Raw genomic sequence first — 24542 nt, 5'->3', positions numbered from 1 at the left:
GCCATCCAGATGGGCCTGGGCTGCCGCCAGCTGCTAAAGTTTCCAGCAACAAGGCCAAAGGAAAATGCTTTGAAGCCGGAGATGCAGGTGACTTCCGGCCCCTCCTGCGATCCCTTTACTGTGCTGGCCTTTGCTGCTCCCTCACTTTTGCCCACACCGTCCCCCTGGCCTGGGGAAACCCAGAGCTGGCTCCTGGTCAAACCTCGCGGGTAGATGTGGGCTCCCTACCCACTGGGGGAGTTGCCGTTTCCTGAGGCGAGCTCAAGTTTGTACCACAGGGCCCCTGGTTGTCAGGGAAACAGCAGGGTTTCCTCAAGCTCCGCTCTGAGCTCTGCGGTTACAGGCAAATCGCTGCCCTCTGCTCTTCACTCAGGTCTGTCTGCTGACTGCCTGTGGTTTGGGGGACTTGAATTCAGGCAGTAGGGACACATAGATAAATATAACAGAGTCCTGTCCTTAGAGTATCACCCAGCACACTGAAGGCCACCACTTACTGAGAACACATCTCTGCCTGGCCTTGACCTAAGTTGAGTCTCATCCTCCACCTCTCCAAGGCAGGAAGGGGAAAGCCCCAGTTTTGTACTTAAGATAAATTTGAATTCAGAGATGAGCCATGTGCCCAAGATCACATAGTGAGTAAGTGACAAAACGGACTTGAGTCCAGGTTTGTCTGTCTGACTCCAAACCTGTGTTCCCACTCTGTTGCAGGTCTCCAGTGGCCCCAGAGTGAGAGCAGGATTATGCGCTGAGATCAGGGGCTGCTTTCCCCTTAGTGTGTGGGGGTGTAGGATGGGGGTGATGGTATGCAAAGACCTGGAAAGCATGCAGGTTAAGCATCTTCTTCGTTTATACCCTCTGTTCTGGTTCAGCTCCCTGTGGGGGTCTTACTGAATTTAAGTCTGATAAGAGTTTGTTATTTCTAAAAAGTAATACTTAGACCTGATTTAAAAAGATCAAATTGTACAGTCTTGATTAAATGGAACGCACTAGTCCTTTCTTCTCTAATCCCAAGATCGCATCTCTGCCCATCTGCCAAGAGAGGCTTCATAGCCCAGCCCCTCCACCCTTCTCTTCCCCTTTCCAAAGCAGTTAACATTCCTTTTTGCATTTCTTTTTGGGTGAGATATGTTTGTTTCTTATTCCTCCACTGTAGATTCTGTGTCCTGACACCCTTTTCAATGAGATTGTGTGTCCTGTTTGTTCAGTCTCCACCCTCACCCATGATCTGTCCCATCAGAGAACAACCCAAAGTCTTTACAGTGGCCTCAAGCACTGGTCCCGTGATGCCACATCCTACCAGTGCCCCCACCCCACTCCCTGCCACCATACTAGCCACACTGAGCTCCTTGACCTCACTGCCCTCAGATAGCAACATGGTTCATGATACCTCCAAACGCCCCACCTGGGATCACACCCCTTGTCCCTCTCTCCCGACCAAGTTTCAGCTTTTCTCATTAGTTTTTATCATATGCATTTAGTATTCTTCCCCATTATAGAGGGGGCTCCCGAAAAGCACGGGTTTTAGAAACTCTCTTGTTTACTGCTGTATACTCCGCGTCTACAGCAGTGTCTAATCAGAGTAGAAGCTAAAGAAACCAGAGCCCCTCAGAATTCGCAGCAGGTGACCCAGTGCCCCTTGAGTTGCTCATCTGCAGCCTGTTAAGCCCTGTATTCTGGACTATTATTGGTGACTTGGGAGGAGAGCATGCATGGTGCAGATGGCATGGACCCTGGGATCTAACTTTGTTGGATTCAAGTTTTTTGGTTTTTTTGGTATAGAGTTGATTTACAATGTTATGTTAGTTTCAGCTGTATAGCAAAGTGATTCCATTACATATGTATATATTCTTTTTCAAATTCTTTTCCATTATGTGTTAGCACAAGATATTAACTATATAGTAGGCCCTTGTTGTTTATCTATTTGTATGTAGTGATTCAGTTTTAACCTGTATGATCTTGGACAAATTGTTTAACGTCCCCATCCTCAGTTTCCTCTATGAGAAAAGGGAATTTGGTGCCAGAAAGGATTGCTTGAAGGGTTCGGTGAGATGGCATCTGCGAAAGTGCCCAGCATGGCCTGGAGGAATTGTTCTGGTCAGTGGTCATATCTCTTTTCCTCTTCCAAATTCTCCCAGTTCCAGGAGTCTTTCCCATCATGGTGTAAGCACCTGGACCCTGAAGAGTCCATTTATTATCCTCCCAAGAATGTGCCTGTCCCTGAGCCGCATCTTTGGGTGTGATTTAACCTGAAGGGCTGGAAGCAGTTGAAGAAGAGCAGGCGGAACACATTCTCCCTTGGGAGGAAGGAAAGGTGGGGAAATCTGGGGGAAAGAATAGAGGGAGTCAAAGTGCAGAGGCATCTCATGGCATTTCTTTTTTCTCCACAGTGTTTTCTGCTGCAGAACCTGAGACCATGGCCAAACCAGCACAGGTAAGGAGCTTCTCCCCTTTCTGTAGTACTTCCCCTGGGCCTGGGCTTTTCCTGGAGTCACTGGGCCTGCAATACAGACCCCCAGTACCATCAGTTTTAAAGGAGCTGAAGAGGGTCTCAGGCTTTGTTTGCTCCTATTACAAGTCACAGCTCATTGGATGCAAGTGACCAATGAGAACACACAACATCCTAAACACAGAGTATGTGTATCGGCTCACATGACCGAGAAGCGCGGGGCTTCAGGTCTGGCTGGATCCAGGGGCCCACCTGATATTGTCAGGATTCTGCCTCCATGAACTGGGTCTCATCTGGGTGGCTTCATTCTTGGACAGATTCTTCCTTGATTTCTCATACTAGCTACCAGAGGCTCTAGGCTTCCCTTCTGCTTCCTGGGCAACATGCAGGAAACAACATAATTTATACCACATGATTCCAGGGGAAGTCCGGGGTTTGGTTTTCATTGGCTGGGCCTGGGTAACTTGGATCTGGGTGCTGGAGTTGCTCCTTCCTGAATTGCATGGCCCAAGAGTGGTTCCCCCTGGCAGGGAGATGGATACTAGACGGGCAAAAACATTAGACGATGCTCTCTGCTCTGGAGGTGAAAGTGTTCCCTGTCACTGGCATTTGGGATGAAGTTTCCCTGGCTTGGGAGGCCCCAGTCTTTCATGCCATCTGAGCGCTTTGCTGGGCTGTAGAATTTGAGGTGTATCAGAGATGTTACTCCTGTGTGTAGCCAAGATTACGTTCCTGCCCTGGTCAAAGGTATTGCTCTGTGCCAGGGTTTGCCTGAAAGTGATCCTCTTGGCTGGCCTTAGAGAAAAAGACATGGTCACTGTAACGATGGGGTTGAAAAGGGAGAATAAAAAACAAAGAGACCCCTGACTTGACCCCTTTAGTCCTTCACGTTGATCATAGATTGGCCACAGACATAACACAGGAGCTGCTCAATCTTGGGTGAGTTCTTTATCTTCTTGGGGGCCCCAGTTTCCATTATGAGGTGATTGAGCTAATTGAAAGTGAAAATGAAGTCTCTCAGTTGTGTCCGACTCTCTGTGACCCATGGACTGTAGCCTACCAGGCTCCTCTGTCCATGGAATTTTCCAGGCAAGAGTACTGGAGTGGGTTGCCATTTCCTTCTCTAGGGGATCTTCCTGACCCAGGGATTGAACCCAGGTCTCCTGCATTGCAGGCAGATGCTTTACCATCTGAGCCACCAGGGAAGCCCCTAAGTGATAACTAAACATTGTCCCCATCGTCATGACTTGCCACCCAATGCACAGATGTCTTAAGGATATCTGTTCACAGTTCTTGAAGAGCACAGTGTGTTACATGATGTGAGACCAGTGCTCAAAAGAGTCTTAGCCACGGCCTCCCTGTCAGCCTGAGCAGCACACTTTGCACCAGTGGCCTCTGTGACCCGGGGAGGGTGCTGGTGGTTATAGACTATGATCCAAGGCCTAATTCTTGCTGCTCCCTGCTTCCCAAATCATCCCAGAGTTATTTCCAGAGAAATACTTGGATTGCAGGATGCCAGATGGCCCTAGTGGACAGATCGGGCCCTGGGAGCCGAGTGGCCAGGACCTAGGACACGCATTTTTGGACTCTTGGTCCAGTGCTCCAAAACCCTGCTGTCTGCCTGGCTGACCTGTACTTTGTTGTCACCATGGACCAGCAGCCACAGACATCCTGCAAGCAAGAATTCCAGGAGGGCAGAGCTCTAGGAGTCCCTTGTCCTGTGGGATGAGTTGAAGCCCCCCTGTGTTCATTCATGGTGCTGGTGCTCTGATGGTGCTCTGGGGGCACGCAGGTTGAGGAACTCGGAACTGGAGAGAGCTGCTTGGGAAGAGCAAGGGGGCTGAGAATAGAGGGGATCCTGGGCCAGAGGGGAGAGAATGTAGTGTGTGCAGGGCAGTAAAAGCAATTTGGATGCTTGGAGTGTGAGGGCTGGGGGAGGGAGGAGAGAGGAGGGAGCTGAAGACAGGACAGATCCTCCTTGACTTGCAATGGGGTTACCTCCCAATAAACCCATGGTGAGTTGAAAATGTCATAAGTTGAAAATGCATCTAACTCACCTACCCCACTGAACATCAGTGCTTAGCCTCGCCCACCTTAACTGTGCTCAGAACACTTACATAAGGCTGCTGTTGGGCTAAATCATCTAACACACAGGCTATTTCATAATCAAGTGTTGAATGTCTCATGTAACGTATTGAATACTGAAAGTGAAAAACAGAACGGTCGTGTAGGTGTAGAATGGCTGTCAGTGTGTTAGTTGTTCACCGTTGTGGTTATGAGGCTAACTGGGAGCTGCCCTGCTCAGAATCACAGGAAAGGCCCCTACCCAGGAAAAGGTCAAGATCTCTAATTAGAAATAACAGTTTCTACTGAAACACTTCTTGAAAAATCAAAGTCAAATTAGTCAGGAACCTCCTGTGCTAGTGAGAATGATCTTCCCTCCACTGAGCTGTAGTTTGTGTGCAGTGCTTCTAACTCTTAGCACCCCAACTCTGCTCCTACCGTGCCCCTTTCCCAACACACATGCGTGCTCACACATGTGCACACACAGGCACAGAACAAGCCACTCCATCTTTTCTCTGGTTCAGGTCACTCCCAGTTACTTCTGCTGTGATCCTGGTGCCATGCCCCCATCTTTCCTTCCAGAAGGGTGGACCTTGAGGCCCAAACCCATGAAGAAACAGGGTGATGTTACAGAGTCCCAGAAGCATAGTCCCGTGGCCTCTGTTTTGCAGAGGGGTTCTGGTTTGAACATAAAGGTGGCAATAAGAACAGTCTGAGGACGGGGCAAGGGGCTGGTGTCTGCAACTCCAGAGCTGCAGAGGGAGGCCTGGGGCAGGCCCAGTCCAGGCGGCCCTCAGGCAGACTCCCCGCCATGCAGCCATCTCTCTGAGTCACGTCGCTTCAGCTCCCGAGAGGCCTCAGGACACCTCCTCGAGAGCAGCCTGCGTGCAGCCCAGGGTCCCAGCTGCTCACCAGCTGGCCTCAGGGCCTGCTGAATATTTCAGGGTGGAAAGTCCTTTCTCCTCCTCTCTCCCCTCCCTTTGTGGGGTACAGGGCCAGGAAACTGTCTGCTGGGGGAGCGGCAGGCAGTCAGGGTGAGGTGAAGGAGCGGTGTTGGCTGCACAGATGGTGCTCGGAAATGGCAGATTCACCAGGTTGGTGTGAGAATGACTGATGGTGGGAAACCTGGGCGATTTGAAGGACTGTTCCTGCATGTCTAAATGTGACCAGTGCTGGCGTCCCTGGAGTCCCCCTCTCCCAGTGGCTGTGATCCTGCTGGCAGGCTATGTATTATCATTGTGCAAAGACCCACAGAGGGAGAAAGACTGCCATGCTGCAGGCCAAGCCCGCCATTAAGGGAGCCTTTTGATCGGGCCTTGTGTCTGCAGTTAGACTTCCTCTGCTCCATACAGCCTCGTCTTTTAGCTGCAGCCTCTGCCCCAAACGCCGCCTCAACCCCACCCAGGGGTGAGGAGGGGCAGGGGCCGGAGGAGGGTGAGGGAAGGTGGCAGCTTGCTGCTAGGACCTCTGCCCTTCCTCCTGTGGGCTCCGCTGCCATCTTGCCCTCTTCTCCTTCCTTCCTGGCCACTTACAATCCCACCATCTTGGCAGCTTTGGACGTCCGCATAAGCACTGAAGAATCTGGGCCCGCCTCCGTGAATGCTCTCGCCTGCTCTTAGCTCCGGACCTCTGCCATGCTGCTTCCCTATGTGGAGCCTTTTCTTCCCTCCCCCACCCCTGGGGCCAGCTGTTGCTCATCCTTTAGCGCTCTGCTCGGCTTAGACTTCCCTTCCAGGGAGTCTTTGATCTGCTCTGGGTGTATTCACAGTCACATGTCTGCCCGCACACCTGTCTACCTAAGAAGCCAGTAGAGAGTGCCTAGTTGTGCTAAGTCCTGAGCTAGGTGCTGGGGTGACATAAGTGGGCAAGACAGACTCTCTTGGAGCTTTCTAAAGCAAGTGTCTCTTTTCTGGTCCGGGCAGTTGGCCTGTGTTACTCTTTCCTTCTCTGCCCAGCAGTGCGATTAGGTTGCAGGGGATTCACGGGTGGCGGGAAGGGAGCCGTGTCCCTTTCTGTTGTCTGTCCTGCCAGAACTTTAAATAGCACTCCTGTGCCCACGCATGCATACCTCGGAGGAGCCAGCAATGGCAGACGTGAACCACAGGGCCCCTGAACGCTTGGCCAGGCCCTGCAGTGCAGGCACCGGGAGTCACAGGAGATGGTCCGGAGGCTCACTGGCTCCCACGCACTTCTTGTTTTTTCAGGCAGGATTGTGTGAGCCACCCTACCCGTCCTGGTCCCCTCGTCCAGCTTGAATTGCCCTCCACTGTTTTCCTGCATTCCTTTGTCTCTGTAGTGGAGTATTTATTACTAGCTCTATGCTAATTTGTAGGCTAGTCTCTCTCCTCCGCTGGGTTGGAAGCTCATGAAAGTCAGTCTTGGGTCTTCTTTCTCCCATAATCTTCAACCCTTCATGTCGCTCCTGGCACAGGCTAAGTGCCCATCACCACGCAGTTTGGTTAGCGCCCTGGGCTCTGGCATCCTCCACTCTCTCAGCTCTTGGTTGCTATCCGGGCCCCGTGGTTCTTAGGGCTGTGTGTCTGACCCACGTCTGACTTCTCTGTGAACAGCCCTTTGTGCATTCAGGTTTAACATCTAAGATTCTCTCCCCACATTTGCCCCAACGACCCAGCCAGCTTATCCTCAGATGCCAGCTCACGGCTCAGCTTACTGGGTGCAGAGGAGCGGCACCTCGTCTGGGCAGATTCTGAGGGTGACTCTGGGCCAAGGCACCCCTCTCCCCCCGGAAGCTGGCAGCTGCAAAGTTTCTGGAGCTGGAGAACCAAATGGTCACTGGACAGAGATGTGGGTCCTGTGTGACCCCAGCAAGTGGCTTCCCTTTGTGGGGCTCGGTTTCTTTGTTTCTGTGACAGATCATCTTAAGTGCTTCTACAAAATGCTCTAATGGTCACATTTATAAAGGTGAAAGGGCTTTGTACACCGCAGAGAGACATAAACACATGAGGGGCTCTTGTTTGTTTTGCAGAAACCACTCCCACCCCCCTACTTCAGTCTGGTTCTTATCTCTCCCAGGTTCTGGGAAAGTGGTGCAGAGCTGGGGGCTTGGCTGAGCCTTCCTGCCAAGGGGAAGAGGCACCGTCCTTGGGACAGGTGGTGGCAGGAGGTATGGGGAGAGTCCTCCCTACTCTTGGTGCAGCTTTCTGTAGCTGGTGCTCCACTTTAGGGGCAGGGACCTCAGCCACTGTCCAGGTGAGCGGTTGCGGTCTGGGGTGAAGCAGTGCAGGTGAAGATGGAGACACGTGGCGGATTCTGTCTCATCGTCTTTGTTTAGTCTAAAGACTGTGAAAATACACCCCGGCTCTTGCTGTGGCTATTATGGAGACTGAGTTTGGGGATTTGTAACAAATATCTGAGCATTTTAGGAGCAGCAGGGACTTTTATCCCATGGCCAGGTTTGGGAGGTAAGCTGGGGTTGGAGCTGGGAGCCTCGTTCAGGCCAGGTCAGCAGCTCACGCTCTGCTCTTGTTTCCACAGGGTGCCAAGTACCGGGGCTCCATTCGTGACTTCCCCAACTTCGACCCCAGCCAGGATGCCGAGACTCTGTACAATGCCATGAAGGGCTTTGGTGGGTGCTCAGCCATTGCGAAAGGGACCCGCAAGAAAGGAAGCAGGGTTCACCTAGGCTTGAGGGTGTCCCCCTCTTTTGGTTATTCAGTCATTTTTTTGTCTCTCTTTTTTTTTTTTTGGCCACGATACATGGCATGCGGGATCTAAGTTCCCCAACCAGTGATTGAACCTGGGCCCCTGCAGTGGAAGTGCAGAATCCTAACCACTGGACTTCCAGGGCATTCCTTGTCTCTTCTTTTTATTATTTTTTATTATAATGGACTCTTCCCATGGTGCTAGTGGTAAAGAACCTGCCTGCCAATGCAGGAGACATAAGAGATGCAAGTTCAATCCCTGGCCCAGGAAGATCCCCTAGAGAAGGACGTGGCAACCCACTCCAGTATTCTTGCCTGGAGAATCCCATGGACAGAGGAGCCTGGCAGGCCACAGTCCACAGGGTCGCAAAGAGTCGGATATGGCTTAAGCGACTTAGCACACATACATTCCAGGCCAATAAAACGGTCTAATGATTAGAAGAAGCTTTACCAGTAGACCTGCCACCCAGTTTGAGAACTGGCACTTGCTTGCTTATGTAGCTGAAACATCATGGTAGGTCTGCCTCCTGATAGCATCACTTTGCCTTTCGTCTTGGGAGTAAGCACTGCCCTCAATTTGCACCTTATTATTTTCCTTTACTTTTCCTGTCATTGAAAGAACCTATCCTGGACATTAAGACACCTGGGTTTTTCTAAGCCAAGCTCATTGGGAGACCATGGGGGGACTCCATGCTCCTCTCTGGGCCCCAGTTTCCTTGTGTGTGTGATGAGGTGCTAGATCATGGGCTGACTGAACTCAAATACTTCATGTGCTGGCATCTCTCTCAGGGGGGCTCATCAGGTCCCCACAGAGCCCCCCTCTGATGCCACTGCCTCTTGTGAGCAGAAGGCTGATACCGAGGACTGCAGGGAGCACCTCTGTTGGGCTTCCTGGAGGCAGGTTGGGCAAGGTGACTGCTGCCTTCCCTCTTCTAGGCAGTGACAAGGAGGCCATCCTGGAGTTGATTACTTCCCGGAGCAACAGGCAGAGGCAGGAGATCTGCCAGAACTACAAGTCCCTCTATGGCAAGGTAACCATGACAACCAGAGGGCTGGGGCGGAGGAGGCATGCTCTGATTCATCCAAAGGCCCAGGGCCTTTCCTGAGTATTTTACTCCAGTTCAGCTTCTATGCTGGCACTTCTGCCCTCGTTTTTTCTTCTTTCAGTTAGGCAGGGATCATTCAACCATAATTGCATCTAGAGCACCTGCTGGGCACTGTGCTAGGGGTTCGGGCTACCCAGATAAATAAGACCCTAGGGTGTCAACCTGTGGATTCACAGTGGGAGAGACACAGTGAACAAGTTAACACATGGTTCACTGCAGGGACGAGGCACGTGCTGCGGACTGGAATCCTGCCGTCTGCTAGCTGCGTGCCTCTGAGCAGGTTACCTGATGTCTCTAAGCCCATTTCTGAAGGCCGATGGTAGTATGTACCCCCAGAGTGATGATTAAGTTGGATTACTTCGCCCAGTGCCTGTACAGAGTAACTGCTCATTCAGTGTAATTCTTATCATTATAACTGCTCTTCCCCATCTTCTTCCATCTCCTCCTCCCTCCACACCTCCCAACCAGGACCTCATTGCAGACTTGAAGTATGAGTTGACGGGGAAGTTTGAACGACTGATTGTGGGTCTTATGAGGCCACCTGCCTATGGTGATGCCAAAGAAATTAAAGATGCCATCTCGGTAAGAAGCAGGGTCTGTGTGTGTATGAGGGTTGGGGGTGTGGTTCATGGGAGATTGCCGCTTCTACAGCAGAAATTCAGTGAGCCCTACACCCACCCCACACATATGCCCTGCTTTGAGGCAGCAGCCCAAGTCCTGCCCCAGAGCGTGCCACGGTCCCTCCAGATGGATGGAGGTGGCATAGATGTTGGTGTGAGGCCCACCCTGTGAAAGGGGGCCCTGGGCCCACACCCCACCCCAGTCGCTTACCTGAGGAAGCAGGACACGGGGATATGGAAACAGATTGTGTCCAACACCCAAAGGCCAAGAGCATTGTAAAGGAGATCAGGAGGACAGGCCCTGGGCTTGGGGTGGCTGAGAGGGCATCACAGAAGATGAGGGGATCAAGTTGGGCATGAAGTCTGGAGAGGGTTTGGTTGACCAGAATGGGCAGATCATTCCAGGCTGGAGAGGAAGTATTTGTGGAAGTGTGTTCAGGATAGGAGGGGCAGGCCAGTCTAGTGGAGGTGGAGGGTTTCTCCCTACAAAGCAGGAAGAGCTCAAAGGCCCTTGAGTGTACTCGGCACTTTACATTTATAAAGTGCTGTGATCTTTGCCTCAGATGAGCTATATGAACTTGTTTTCATAAGCTAATAAACTTAGCAGTATTAGAGATTATCACCTTCTCATACTTTCTGTGAGTTCAGCAGAGCAACTAGTATCATTTCCATTTTAAAGATGAGAAAAGTAAGGCCCAGGAAGATGAAGTTTTTTTAATGAGCCATCACAAAGCAAGCTGCCTGCAGAGGCGGCACTAGAACCCCCATCTTTAGATTCTCAGGGCCACAGCTCAGGATCAGTGCCTAAGACCCTGAGTCCTGGGGGGTTTCCCAGCTCTGATCACCCCAGGTTCCCAACTCAGGGCTGATGGCCTCCCATCTCAGCCCTTGACTCACATGCCCCTTCTCTTCTCCCAGGGCATTGGGACCGATGAGAAGTGCCTCATTGAGATCTTGGCTTCTCGGACCAACGAGCAGATCCACCAGCTGGTGGCAGCATATAAAGATGGTGAGATGGGCAAGAGGGGCCATTCAAGGTTTTTCAGATGTGTAATGAAGGTGCCCATGAGAGTAGGGACCCTAAGACTCTACCCATCCACCTTTTTTCCTCCTTCCCTCTGATCTGTCTGTCCATCCATCTATCCATTTAGTGAGTACCCACTTTCTGCTGGGTTCTCAGCATATGGTGGTGGGCATCCATACCATTCCTGCCTGAGAGCTAATGTATTAATGACATAATGAGGGATATAGATAATAAACAGGTAAACAAATGGGATGATGACATGTGGTAAAGAGTTATGAAGGACACAAACAGAAAACAAGCATCCAACTTTAACTGGAGAGGACATGCTTCAGATAGGTGGTTGGGGAAGCCTGTCTTGGGAGGAGACGAGCAGGAGCCAGTTATGCACAGAGTGGGGAGAAGACCCTGGCGGGAGAGGGAATGACAAGTCCGAAGGCCCCGAAGCAGAATAAGCCTGGTGTCCAGTGTGAGGCTGGAACAGCAGAGAGCGGGACAGGATCACACAGGGCCATGTAGGCCAAGGGAAAGAGATGATGTTTATTCCAAACCTAGTGGGAAGCAGAGGAGCCCATGATGAGTGTGGGTCTTAAGACAGTCACCCATGTTGCCATGGATCAGAGAAGCAGAAAGAGCAGTTAGAAGGCTGCAGCTGCTGTCCAGGGGACAGCGCTGTCTGGAGTAGGACACCACAGGTGGGGATAGAGAGATGTGTGCAGATTCCATCTCACCATGTCATGAGTCAGTACAAAGAATTGTGAAAATACAGCCTGGGTCTTGCGTGACCAGCGTGGAGACTGGATTTGGGGGTTTGTAACAAATATCTGAGTATTTTAGGGGCAGCGGGGACCTCTATCCTGGTTCCCTGGGATGTCCTGGGGATGGGACTAGAGCTTGTGTTCCTTCCTGGCAGCCTACGAGCGAGACCTGGAGGCTGACATCACTGGGGACACTTCTGGCCACTTCCGGAAGATGCTCGTGGTCCTGCTGCAGGTTGGTCTAGCTTGGGGCCCTCTGAGCTCTCCCCCCAGGGTGCAGAGGGCTCGGAGCACCTTGTCCCTGTTCCCCTAGACACGGTGGTTCAAGAGAGGCTGCTTGGTGGCTCCTCAGGTGTAAAGTCCACCTCGTGTTTTCTGGCCACCTCTCCCCCTTTCCCCATGTTATCCTCAAACTTGAGATGGTCTCTTGGGCTTGCCTGGGTATAGAAGCTGAGCATCCAGGGTCTGTTAGGTCCCCCATGGTTTGCACAGGCAGGTGACCCGCATCTCTTTTCACACACCCTGTCTCTCTTGCGCTTCTCTGTCCTTTTTCTCTCCACAAGTACCCCCTCTATGCGCCAGCCTCTCTCTTGCCATGGCTTCCCCAGCAGGGGCGCCAGCAGGGCCTCTCTGGGGCTGCCTGAGTGGCATCCCCCACAGACCAGCCCTGCTGCTCCCTCCCAAGCAAGGTTGACATAAAAACATAAAAAAGAGCATAAAGAGGCTGCACGGTGGTGTCCGCAGCTGAATTCTACCTGCTCAAACTGTGTTTTTTCCTTTGTTCATTTTCCTTTGCATGTGTTTTTTTTTATACTTTGAGTTAGTTGCTAATATTTAAAACTAGGGAAATTTTGCTCTGAAATCAGATTTCTGGATTCTTTTGAATAATCGAAAAGTTCTGGGAACAGCAGGCCTGCTTATTCTCAGGACTGCCCTGTTTGGTCCACACTCCAAGGATAAAGGAAGAATCCAGTGGTTAGGGACCCTGTGATTCCCTGCAAAATAGATGCTGTGGTCCTCTATGTGTGTGTGTGGCCGCACCCTGCAGCTTGTGGGATTTTTGTTCCCTGACCAAGGATTGAACCCGGGCCTGAGGCAGTGAGAGTGCAGAGTCCTCACCACTGAACCACCAGGGAATTCCCAGGTGCTGCGGTCTTGTTCCACTGGCAGCTGTCAGTCTCTTCTCCTGGACACCCTGGGCCACCACGGTTTTCCTAGTCCTCCCTGTCTCCACCACTGGCATCTAGGCTTTCTCCCAGCTCTGGTATTTGAACCAGTGTCCCTTGTCTTTCTTCCCAGGGTACCAGGGAGGAGGATGACGTAGTGAGCGAGGACTTGGTGCGGCAGGACGTTCAGGTAAATAAGCACCAGTGGAGATTGCTGGGCACAGCCAGGCAGCCCGAGAAGGGGGAGGGACGGAGGCAAAGTAATTTGCATCAGATACCAGAAATAACTGACTCACAGCCATCATTATATAGCGCTTTGCTGAAGGGAGGGTTGAAGTTAGCTTTCAAAGGTACATAGCATATGTAAAGCTGGTGAGATGTATTTTGGAGCTTTTATTATTTGTTCATTTTTTCATTCAGTTAACTAATATTTTTTGAACACTTGCTATATGCCAATCATTCTGAATGCCAAGCATCGGGGAATCACAAATGAGCAAAGTCAAACAGTACTGGGGAGTCAGACATATGTTAATCACACAATCACATTCTCTTTGGATATACCATATACTCCAGGTGTTTTGAATTCCCACTATATGCCAGTAATACTGAAGGTAGATACAGAGAATGTAGGAAATAATTCCTATTCTTCAGGAGTCGATGCTGTAGTGGGAAGCCAGGCATATAAATATTATATATTATAATATACAGTGAATCAAAGCTATAAAGACACAAAAGTCTAGAAAAGGGAGTGAGGGAAAGAGAACTCTGCCTGGGACATCAGGAAGTGCTTTGAAAACAAATGAGATGTTTAATCTGGGCCCTGAAAGTTGAATAGGAGTTTCCCCAGAAAGAAAGGAAGGAAGCTAAGAGGTGTATGCAATTACTAGCATGTTCAAGGATCTGGCAGTGGTTCTGAGTGGCTTGGCTGGTAAGTTCTGTTTCCTGGGGTCTCTTCTGTTAGTTAAGTCCCACTTCTCCCCTCCAGGACCTGTATGAGGCAGGGGAACTGAAATGGGGAACAGATGAAGCCCAGTTCATTTACATTTTGGGAAATCGCAGCAAGCAGCATCTTCGGTTGGGTGAGCTCCAGAGAAGACCTACGGCTGTCCCCTGGGGGTTGTACCAAGATTTCCTTTCTCATTTCCTTTTCTGCTAAGGAGCATGATAGTGCTTCACCCACAACCCAAACACTAGTCCTGATTTTAAGACCGTGGCTTCTATGATCCCTCATGAGAGGTCTTAATAGGGTGTTCAGCTCCTCCGTCTCAGTACAGTCCCTGTCTTCATGTTGGAGCAGGAGGTGTACACAGTCCCTCACAGCGACACGGTGAGGCTGCGTGGTGGCCGGTGACATTCACGACCTTCCTGCCACCTCCCTAAGTGCCAGCCCTGCCTTCACAGCGGCGCTGTGGTCCTGACCACTGCGTCTCCCCTCCTGAAGTCCCTGTCGCTTCCAGTGTTATGAGGGTGCCTTTGACACACTTGTCTCTGTCTGACTCAGTGTTTGATGAATATCTGAAGACCACAGGGAAGCCTATTGAAGCCAGCATCCGAGGGGAGCTGTCTGGGGACTTTGAGAAGCTGATGCTGGCTGTGGGTATGTCCAAGGTTACATTCCCAGGGCCTTGGAGAGATTCAGGGACTCTGGCCCAGGGACATGGGGATTGTATGGTATGGAGATGGGAAGGAGAAAACCAGACAGGTGGTGAATTCTGAAGGTTTAGCTAGGGCCGTGTGGCCGAGGCCTGGGGGCTGGGAGACTGCTTGGACACTGCTGCCCCCCACTCCCTGCTCCCATGTTTGTGATGGGGCCGAAAAGCACATGGGGTCAGGGGTCAGGAAGTCATGACCAGGAAAGCGGGTTTTGTGGAGCATCTGCTGTGTGCCTGGTGCTCCGCTGAGTGTTTACTCTTTACAAATGACCCAGGAGTGGACACTGTCATCATCTCCATTTCACGGATGAGAAAACCGCAGCCCACAGAGGCTGTGTCTCTTGCCAAGGGGTAGTTTTGTAATGAATCGGGGTACTCTTGGCATGCGGGAAGCTAGGAGCTGACCAGTCAGTGGTGGAGTCAATATTCAAAACTCAGGCTTCTTCTCAGTCTGCTGTTGACTTGGAGAAAGTCACTTATGCTAAGTGGGCCTCAGTTTCCTCATCTGGTAAATGGGGATGGGGAGTGAGCCTCCTGACCCAGAGGCTGTGGGCACGTCCTGACATCGCATTCCCAGGGCATTCTGGGATTCTGGCCCAGGAACACGGGGCTGAGAATGGGAAGGAGAACTGTATGGTATGGAGGTGGGAAGGAGAAAACCAGAATGTCAGTTTGCCAGCCAGATGTTCCAAAAGTCACTGTGTCTGAGCCTGGGATAGGTTGCATGAGTGTGTTTCTTGGGAATGAGCTAAGGCCCAGCACTCATCCTCTTGTGCAGAGCTGTCCCCCACCAAACCCTATCTCAGATAGTCGGGTTGTGGCCCGCTCTGCCAGCAAGATCCAGAGGCTGGGCCAGTAATGTTCTATCATAGCAGACTCTAAAGAACCACCCTACCTAGCCCCACCTCAGGTCCTTCCCACCCGACCCAGTTCCTTGAAACACCAAAGGACCAGAAAGATGAAGGGGGTCTTTGCACTTCCGACATTACAACAGGCCCATGTTCTGATTTCTCTATCCCCTGGGTTTGTGATAAAAGTGGTGGGTTTGGGGTCCTCAGGGATTTCAGATTATCAGGAATCAGGATGCTTCTCAGGTTTGAACTTGGTGGCTCCCAAGGAATGGAAATAAAGAAGGGCTCAGGCCACCCCATTGCCCTTCCAAGGCAGCCAGAATAACTACCTCTTCCTTCCTCTTCTCAGTGAAGTGTATCCGGAGCACCGCAGAGTATTTTGCTGAGAGGCTATTCAAGGCCATGAAGGTGTGTGGTGGGGTTGATGCACCCGAGGTTGGGGAGAGGGGCTCTGTGTACCCCCACAAGATTGTTGGGACTCTGGCAAATGCTTGGGAGTCCATTGGCCAAAGAGAGCATTCAAGGCTTTGGCCATAAAACCGAGTGATGGCACTTTGTCCCAGGTGAGCTCCAGAGCCTGGGATGCTGCCTATCATACATCTTCCCACCCAGATACCTACCCTGTTCTCATGATTGTTCAGGGGGTGCAGTGACATCGTGCCCCCAGTCCAGCCAGCCAGCTGGGTTGGAAGCCCATGCTTTATTTCTAAATGCTAATTAACTAGACTGTTTATATATAATATACATAGGAAGTGAAAGACATTTTGGCATTGCCTGCCAAGACTTGTGATGTTCATCCTAGGGACTCAGGGATTCTGCTCCTGGCGAGTACTGAGAACAGATTTTCCCAGGACTTTACACACACAACACAGAAGGTGGTGATATCTGCATAGTGCACCAAGGTGAATGAACACAGTCATTTGTTGTCAGAGGCCACAGGCCCAAAGTCCCTGCAAGTGGCCCATTCTCTGTCTTCCAGCACCACACTGGACCCAGCTGGGTCCAGCTATCCAGAGACGTTCGCCTGTATGATGTGTTCATAAAATCATTCATAGCAGTATGGTCCATGTCATGAAAAAACTAGAAACAACCCAGTGCCTATCAGGAGTAGATGGACAAATAAATGCATAGTGTGCTGTATTTACAGAGCTCCAAAATGTGCAAATCTAAACCATACCTTGCTTAGAGTTACGAGGAAATCAAAGACGGGAATGACACGAAGTGGGGGAAGAAGACGATAAAAGAAGGAGGGACATCAGGGAGCTTCAGAGGGAATGGCAACAACATTTGGCTTCTTTCCTTCTTAATTTTAGCGTTTTATTACAAACATTGTGTTTTCAGTTGAGCCGGGGACTCTTAGCAGGCTAGCCTCTTCTCAGTTCCCCATCCCCCAAACCCACTCGTCTTGCAGGGCCTGGGGACTCGGGACAACACCCTGATCCGCATCATGGTCTCCCGCAGCGAGCTGGACATGCTCGACATCCGGGAGATATTCCGGACCAAGTACGAGAAGTCTCTGTACAGCATGATCAAGGTGAGGTGCTCACGGGGCTCCAGAGGGGGCTGGGGTGCTCTCCCAGGAGAAAAGGTGTCGTCCGAGAAAGGTGGAGTCTCATGGGAATTGCAGGAGCCCAGCCTGTGCCACCTTCAGGGAGCTGAAGGCAACTGCAGAGAAGCAAGTGTCAGCTTAGAAGCAAGTTGCTCGTAAGACGTGAGGCACCTCTTAGGAAGGCAGGACCGGGTCATGATGGGGGCAAAGCTGAATCTGGGATGAAGGCTCCATCACTAGGGCACGCCTACCTCCTAGAGGCAGCGCAAGGCGGGAGGACAGAGGCAGGTGTCCCAGGTGAACACAGAGCGGGGTTCATTTGGGACTCGCAGCCCCTGGGCCAGGTGATGACTCTGGGCCGTCCAGCCCATGAGACTTGCTGAAGAGACAGAGGTAAAGTTGGATGGTTTCTCCTTGTTTTGGGTGAGTGGGATAAAGCTTTCTGAGTTCAAGCTGTGCTCCCTAACACATAGGAATTACATAGGCATTGTGTGCAAAAATAGCTCATGGGAAATGTCTGAGAAAAACTAGAATAAGCAAAATAAGTCTGCTTCTTTACCAAAGAACTTCTCACAGCCTTCATTATAGTTTGTTCACTATGAGGCCCCAAGAGGGATGTAGCATATGCCGTGTCTATCAAATGTACATTTGTTTGGTTTTGGCATTTCCCAGTGTTTTTGCTCAGTCCATTTTATGGACTATTTTACATAGGAGGGCTGGGCTAGGGTTATCTGGTGGCAGGGGTGTGTTGGGGCCGGCTCACACTGGCTTGGGAAGCATCTCTTCTTCTTTTTCTAATTTTTAAAAATATTTACTTATTTGGCTGCACCAGGTCTTAGCTGCAGCACTCCAGGTCTTTGTTGTGGTATGTGGGATCTTTAGTTGAGGCATGTAGGATCTAGTTCCCTGACCAGGGATAGAACCCAAGCCCCCTGCATTGGAAGTGCAGAGTCTGAGCCACTGGACTGTCAATGAAATCCCCAAAGCATCTATTCTTAATTCCATGTGCAGTGAAGTCATACTGGTAGCTTGGAATTATCCATTAGAGGAGATTAGCAATCGCTACAAACCAGGTCTTTTTCTCTTTTTTCCCAAAGAGCCAGTTGGTAAGTGCTTACCATCACACCACTATTTGGTGGTGACCGAGAGTGACGGCTGCTGTAAATCCATGGTCAGCCTGCCCCTGTTGGGGGCTATGCAGGACCTCCCCTTCTTGTCTGAGAGAATCCCAGGGCTGGGTGAGAGGTGACCTTTCTCTCTGTCTTTCTCCCCAGAATGACACCTCTGGCGAATACAAGAAGGCTCTGCTGAAGCTGTGTGGGGGAGATGATGAGTAAGTGGCCTCCTGGCCCCAGGCTGGAGGGCGTGGCCTCAGGTGTGGCCGGTCAGGATTCTCCTGGCCTCATCCTGATGGATGGATGGATGGATAGATGGATGGATGGATAGATTAGATAGACTTGGGAATTCCCTGAAGGTCAGAACACTGCACAGGTGAAAAGACTTCTGAGTGTCCATGTACGCGCACATGAGTGTGATCTCTCTTACATGGAGACGTCTGCTCGTGTGAACTTGGAAAGCAGTCTAGGGATGTGGATCAACAATCATAATATGAAGGTCTAGGCCCTGCTACTAACTTCTCAGCTGCTTCTCTGGTTCATCATCTGTTAAATGGAAAAAGTACAGATGCCTGCCTTGGCTACTCGTTTATTCAGCCTCTATGCATTAAGCACTCTCCACCTGCAGGCTTTGAGGGGAAGCACTGATGAAGCCTCCAGCCTAGAAAGGCACACAGACCTGGGCATGTGTACATGGTGGGGAAGTGTACGTGTCTATGTGCACTCTCCAGGTGGGAGTGGGGAGGTTCCTGAGATAATGAGGCTGAGATCCAAGGAGAAAGGTGATGAGGTGAAGACAGGGCCTGGAGGGAGAGTGTTTGGGGTGGAGAGAGAGCCTGGAGATAAGAAGGTGCTGCCTGGCTCATTTATGTAGCTGAGGTCACACTTTTGTGTCACGCTGGGGAGATATGAGACTGAGAGGGAGGCAGGGCCTGGGACTTCTTCCTGGCACATGAATCCCCCCTAAGGAGAGCAGAGAACCAGCCACTGGAGGAGGATTAAACTGGGGCATGACTTGACCAGATTTGCGTTGCTGGGAAGGGAACTACAGGTACTCTGATTTCCCTTCTCCGGGACTTCTGAGGATCCAGTTAAACGGGGAATACAAGAGCCTCCTGTTTACCTTTGGTAGGTGCCTTAGGAGCTGGTTCAGTTCAGCAGGTATTTACCTGGCAGCTGATAAACCAAGGTGCTTGGCAGAAGGAGAGGTAGAGATGACATGGCTCGAAGCTGGTCGTGGACATGTTTGAGAGGGGAGACTTAGATAGGAAAGGGGAGGATGAGGGATTCGAGAAATCTGCCTGGGGCTGGGGGCCAGGAAGGCTGCTGGTCAGAGCTAGCATTGTCGGGAGTCAAAACAGGGTAGAAGGTTCTCAGAAGTGGAGGGAGGGCTCTGGTGAGTGGGTGAGGCCCAGGCTGGAGAAAGGGTAAAGCCAGATGGGTTTACCGGAAGCGTGTGTGTGCGTGTGTGTGTGTGTGCTGTATGTGTGAAGTGTGCCCACGATGACCTTCCCTCCTGTCCTCTCCCTAACACCCTCCATTCCAGTGCTGCTGGCCAGTTCTTCCCGGAGGCAGCGCAGGTGGCCTATCAGATGTGGGAGCTTAGTGCAGTGGCCCGAGTAGAGGTCAGACCCTCCCCACCTCCCGCTTGACCTCTTGACCACTGCTCTGCTCGCACCTTCCTGCTGCTCTGGCTGGCACCCAGCTGCCCCCTGGTGGCCAACCAGAGACACTGAGTCCCACGTCTTGAAGCTTCCTGTTTTCTGCAGAGTGATGGATTGGTGGGCGGGCACTCTAGTGTAGGCATCTGATTTCTGCATTCACCTCTAACACGCTGGGGAGCCTTCTGGCCCACTAACTATGTACAGATCTTGCTGAATGGAGATTTGGTTGGTTCTTTGGAGGGGCCTATCCCATCCTGGGTCCAATAGTTGGGTTTTGGAGGCGTGGAAGCTGAGAACAGATGGGCATCCCTGGGGGTACTAGAGGATTCTTGGTTGTCCTGAGCATCCTCAGACCCAGGGTCTACACAGGGCAAGAAAAACAAGTTTCACAGAAGTCCTCAGGGCAAACCAGCCCCAAGGAAGCACTTGGCCCCTAGAGAAATATTTGGAACCTTGGACTCTATTGCTCACTTGCTAGCTGCCTTTGGCAGGCCCCCACCTCTCTCTGTCTCCCTCTCCAAAGAGGCTGTTGGACATGGCGATCCGGGTGCCCTCCAAGCGCTCCTGGGCACTGATGCTCTAGGACAGTGTTTCCCAAACTGTAAGGCAAGAGCTTTCATTGAAGATGATCTTAAATCATATGAGAAATGAATTGAGTTTTTTTGTGTGTGGAGGAGAGACCTGCATGGCATTAAATAACACTGACCCTCATGCAGTGTGAAAGCTACTCCACTTTAGCTTAATCAATATTTAAATCAGTAATCAATTATTATTAATGCCAAGGAGGAAGTCTCAGTTTGGTGCCACATCCTTGCCACAGTCGCTGATGTTCCCTTTTCATGAAGAGCTGAGAGAGCTAGCTTCAGGTTCAGAGCTCTTGGTGAGCCATGGTATCTTGTTAAATTTGGTGATATTTGAAAGCATATATTTTTGTTTTTATGGCATTTATTTTTGCGTGTTATCTGATTATGACACATGACACCAATTTTCTATTCATATAAAATTGTTTTCATTCATTAACTCATTGAGCAGATATTTTTTGAGTGCTTACCCTTGTGTCAGGTACTTGCGTTATATCAAAGAACGAAATGGACCAAAACCCTTGCCCTTTAGGAGTATTCAGTGCACTTCAAAGTGAATGCATTTAAGTAAAACAGAAAAGTAGCTGAATTAAGTGAAAATGTTAAGAAATAGCATAGGGCGTGGGCAGATACAGAAAACATTGTGAAGGTCATTCGGGGGAAATGAAATCTGGGCAGCTCTGTTCCAGTATTTCAGAACATTTCAGTTACCTTTTCAGGGAGAGCATTGCCCTGTGAGACGAGAAGATCCTGGGAGCAGGGCTGTGTTGTGAGAGCCTGGTGGGGCCAGAGCTGGCTCCTGGGGCAGGAGCCCGGCCCCTCTGCCCTTGACAGCACTTGCCCTGCTCCCAAGCCTGGGTCTGTCTCTCTCCTCCTCCCTCTCTCAGCTTTAGGGCAGGGGTCTGTCTGCTGTGCCTTCACCCCCGCCTTTTTCCCCCAAGCTGCTTGGTTTGGGGCTCTAGGGGAAAGCCTCCCCTCCTTCGCATGCTCCTCTCCTGGCCTGGCCCCTGGGGGGCCTCCAGACACCTGCTGACTCACTTTCTGCCTCTTGTAGCTGAAAGGAACTGTGCACCCAGCTGGTGACTTCAACCCTGATGCAGATGCCAAAGCCTTGCGGAAAGCCATGAAGGGGCTTGGTAAGGGGCACCTGAAAGGGGTCGGGTTAGACTCTGGGGCAGAGGAGGATGGCAGGTCTGCAATGGGACTGGCAGGGGCAAAAGCTGAGGCTTCAGACTGGAGTCTGCAGGATAATAAGGACTTTATTTGCCTTGAGTCTCCACCCACCTGGAGCCTTCTCCAGCTCCCTTAAGTATAGAAAGAAGGGTAGTGAGGGGGTTTGTCAGGAACCTTCCCAGAGACCAAGGTGCTCCCAGGTCCTAGTATAGAAATGCTAGGTGATGAGGTGGGGTTTTTGCTCTGGCTTTTTTGCTAATTCACCATGTGACTTTGAGCAAGTCCCATAACCCACCTAGGGGTGTCAGGATCCCATGCATAAAATAAGCAATGTGGACCCTGCAACCTGAGGCCAGTTCTGGGGTAGGGACGCCCCCTGCTGGTCACCCATGTGCAGGCCTCCGTTTGGTCCCAATGGGAGGACGCACCTGTGGGTGGATGACGGGTCCTCAGGAAGGCCAACAGGGGCAGAGCATCAGGGTTTGTCTTCCATTGCCCTCTCTCCCCCATCTGTCTAACAGAACCTTCCAGGGGGCCTTGGGCTAAGCCTTTTACCTTCTGGGCCCCATTTTCATTTGTCTCATGAGAATAATATCTACCAAGCATGTCTAGGAAGATGACAGGGCTAAAAATGCTCTTGAAAGACAGAGTCCTGTGCAGGGTCTGAGATTGATGGAATTGGTCTGAGAGGCAGGAAGCGGTACCCTGAGCCTTCCTGAGTCAGCTTGCTACAGTTAGAGGGACTTGGGGTCCAGCTTTCAGGGATCACAGGGAAAGGACATAGGGTCCCCAGCAGGACTCCGGTTGTCAGTTGGAAGGATCCCTTAGTAATCTCTCTAGCTCTTCATGATGCAGGTCTGGAAGTCAGGTCCCAGAAGGGGAGGGGACCTGCCCAAGGGGTCAACCATGGCCAGACAAGGAATAGAACTCAGAAGTTCTGACTCTCAACCCAGGGCCCTCTTTTTTCTTAACTTGTGATCCAGCAGAAAAGTGCAGAAGGAATCCAGGGGAAGTTAGTGACTAGGCCAGAAGCAAGGCTCCTGCAGGGGCATAAAGCTGGCTAGCCTGGCCTCTCCCCCGGCAAAGACAGATGGGGCCCATCACTGGAGGAGGTGGGGGAGCTGGGCCAAGGTCTTCCTCTGATCTGTGGCTGTGGGGTCTCAGGAACTGACGAGGACACAATCATCGACATCATCGCCCACCGCAGCAACGCCCAGCGGCAGCAGATCCGGCAGACCTTCAAGTCTCACTTTGGCCGGGTAAGGGCCTCAGCCTGGACCCCAGGCCCTGCATCTATGCCTCTCCTCTGATGGAGCTCAGCGTGCACACATGCCTCTCCTTCTCGCTGCACCCCGTGTTCCCTGTGATCAGCGGTATGTGTGTGACTGGCTCCCCTAGGGCTGCGATCAGGGATATAGCTATGTTAGCAGCATCTAGCTTTAACTGGATTCTCCCAGGATGGAAATGGTACCGCCCCCTTTCCTTTCCTGTCCCTGCCTCCAAGGAGAGTGGGCAGGTCCCCCTCCTGCATGGTGTTTTCTCCATCCGCTTTGTGGTGCTGGTGGCAGTGGTTTTGAACCCAACATCAGCCAAGGCAGACACAGATGCCCACGATTCCTACATCTGTGGAGCCCCACCTCCTCCTTCCGTGTCTCGTACCTGTCCCGAGTCACGTGTGGGCCATTGCTGTTGTTGACGTGACCTTGGCTCTGCCCTCTGCAGGACTTGATGGCTGACCTGAAGTCTGAGCTCTCTGGAGACCTGGCAAGGCTCATTCTGGGGCTCATGATGCCACCGGCCCATTATGATGCCAAGCAGTTGAAGAAAGCCATGGAGGTGAAGTGTGGGCACCAAAGGGATGGGGTCCAGTCTGTGTGGGTGCTGGGGGACACAAGCGCTCCTCCTGAGCCCAGGTGGGTTGGGTGTAGCTCTTTGGTGGAGCCCCTCCCACACCTGTCCTGGGCTCAGTGTCTTAGCTAGTAGTTCCTTGTCTTGTCAACCCACAAGGCGAGGCTTTGCTTTTGTCCCCATTTTATAGATGAGGACGCTAAGGCTCAGAGCTTAAGTTCCTTGGTCAGAGTCAAAGCACTAGAAAGTAGCAGAGCTGGAATTCAGATCACATCTGTCTGTCTCAAGAGCCTGATTGATAACTGTGTGAATCAATCCACTAGAGTTTTAGGCTCCTTAAAGATTAAGAGAAGAACAAACTTTACCTGGGCAAAGCCAATTAAGATTATTGTCTTGAAAATTCCTGGATAGAAAAGTGGATGACTTACAAACACAAAATGAGGAGAAGGATAGGGCTAGACCATGGATCTTAGGACACTCTTGAGGATCAGGCTGTCCTCACCACATATCAGTTTTTATTTTCATTGTTTCTTAACTTTTTGGCCACACCATAAGAGCGTGTAGGATCTTAGTTTCCCAACCAGGGATCGAACCCATGTCCTTTGTCTTGGAAGTGTGGAGTCTTAACAGCCAGGGGAGTCCCCACACCAATTTTTAATAGACTGATGAAGATACCCTTAAGGTCAGAGGACTCAGGGACCGGTTAACCCCTGGGCAGTAACCTCCCAAGACAGAGACTTGCCTTACCTTTTTTATAGTCATTGCCCCAGCAGCTTACACAGTGACTGGCACATTATGGGTGTTTAACAGATATTTGAACTCATCAGTCAGTCCATCTGTCTTGTCTGCTTCCTCCTCTCCCCCGAAGTGAGGACCTTAGCATAGTGGGCTCCCCAGCTGCCTCAGTCCATGTATCACCCATCCAATCCAGATGTAAACAAATATAGCTTGTTTTCCTTAAAGCACAGAACATCTTTTTTTTTTCTGACAAATATTTGTTTACCATGAAAACTTGAGAAAACAGCAGAGCAAAAAAGAATATTGAAATCATCTGTGATTCCCTTGCCCACCCAGAGACCACGGTCACTGTTACACTGTGGTGCATGTCCTCTGTCCTTTTTATGTATTTATATATAAATATTTATATTGAGATATGTGCGTATAAGCATTTTTATACACACACACCTGTATATGCTATATTCTTTGCTTTTTAAAATTTTTGGTCCGAAGCAATTCTCATGGGAGGTTCTGGAAATCTTTACAAGC

At 51.0% G+C, this 24542-nt stretch overlaps 1 protein-coding gene across 2 annotated transcripts in view; it reads left to right on the top strand.

The window, feature by feature from the left end:
- The window catches only part of ANXA6 (annexin A6), a 47719-nt gene that overhangs the window by 7156 nt on the left and 16021 nt on the right, over positions 1–24542 (top strand). For both annotated transcript variants that reach the window (XM_061151768.1, XM_061151769.1), the window contains exons 2-17: positions 2388–2431; positions 8006–8096; positions 9109–9203; positions 9747–9860; positions 10817–10907; positions 11833–11912; positions 12977–13033; positions 13829–13922; positions 14345–14440; positions 15696–15754; positions 16758–16880; positions 18170–18228; positions 19557–19635; positions 21310–21391; positions 22593–22687; positions 23151–23264. In XM_061151768.1, coding sequence (XP_061007751.1) covers positions 2414–2431; positions 8006–8096; positions 9109–9203; positions 9747–9860; positions 10817–10907; positions 11833–11912; positions 12977–13033; positions 13829–13922; positions 14345–14440; positions 15696–15754; positions 16758–16880; positions 18170–18228; positions 19557–19635; positions 21310–21391; positions 22593–22687; positions 23151–23264 — 1347 coding nt within the window. In that variant the 5' untranslated portion in view covers positions 2388–2413. The remainder of the gene's footprint in view (positions 1–2387; positions 2432–8005; positions 8097–9108; positions 9204–9746; positions 9861–10816; positions 10908–11832; positions 11913–12976; positions 13034–13828; positions 13923–14344; positions 14441–15695; positions 15755–16757; positions 16881–18169; positions 18229–19556; positions 19636–21309; positions 21392–22592; positions 22688–23150; positions 23265–24542) is intronic.

Source organism: Dama dama, chromosome 9 (assembly GCF_033118175.1).
Source record: "Dama dama isolate Ldn47 chromosome 9, ASM3311817v1, whole genome shotgun sequence".
NCBI classification, from domain to species: Eukaryota; Metazoa; Chordata; class Mammalia; order Artiodactyla; family Cervidae; genus Dama; species Dama dama.
The sequence above is the reverse complement of the archived record's forward strand: the minus strand, read 5'-3'. Positions and strand labels throughout refer to the sequence as shown.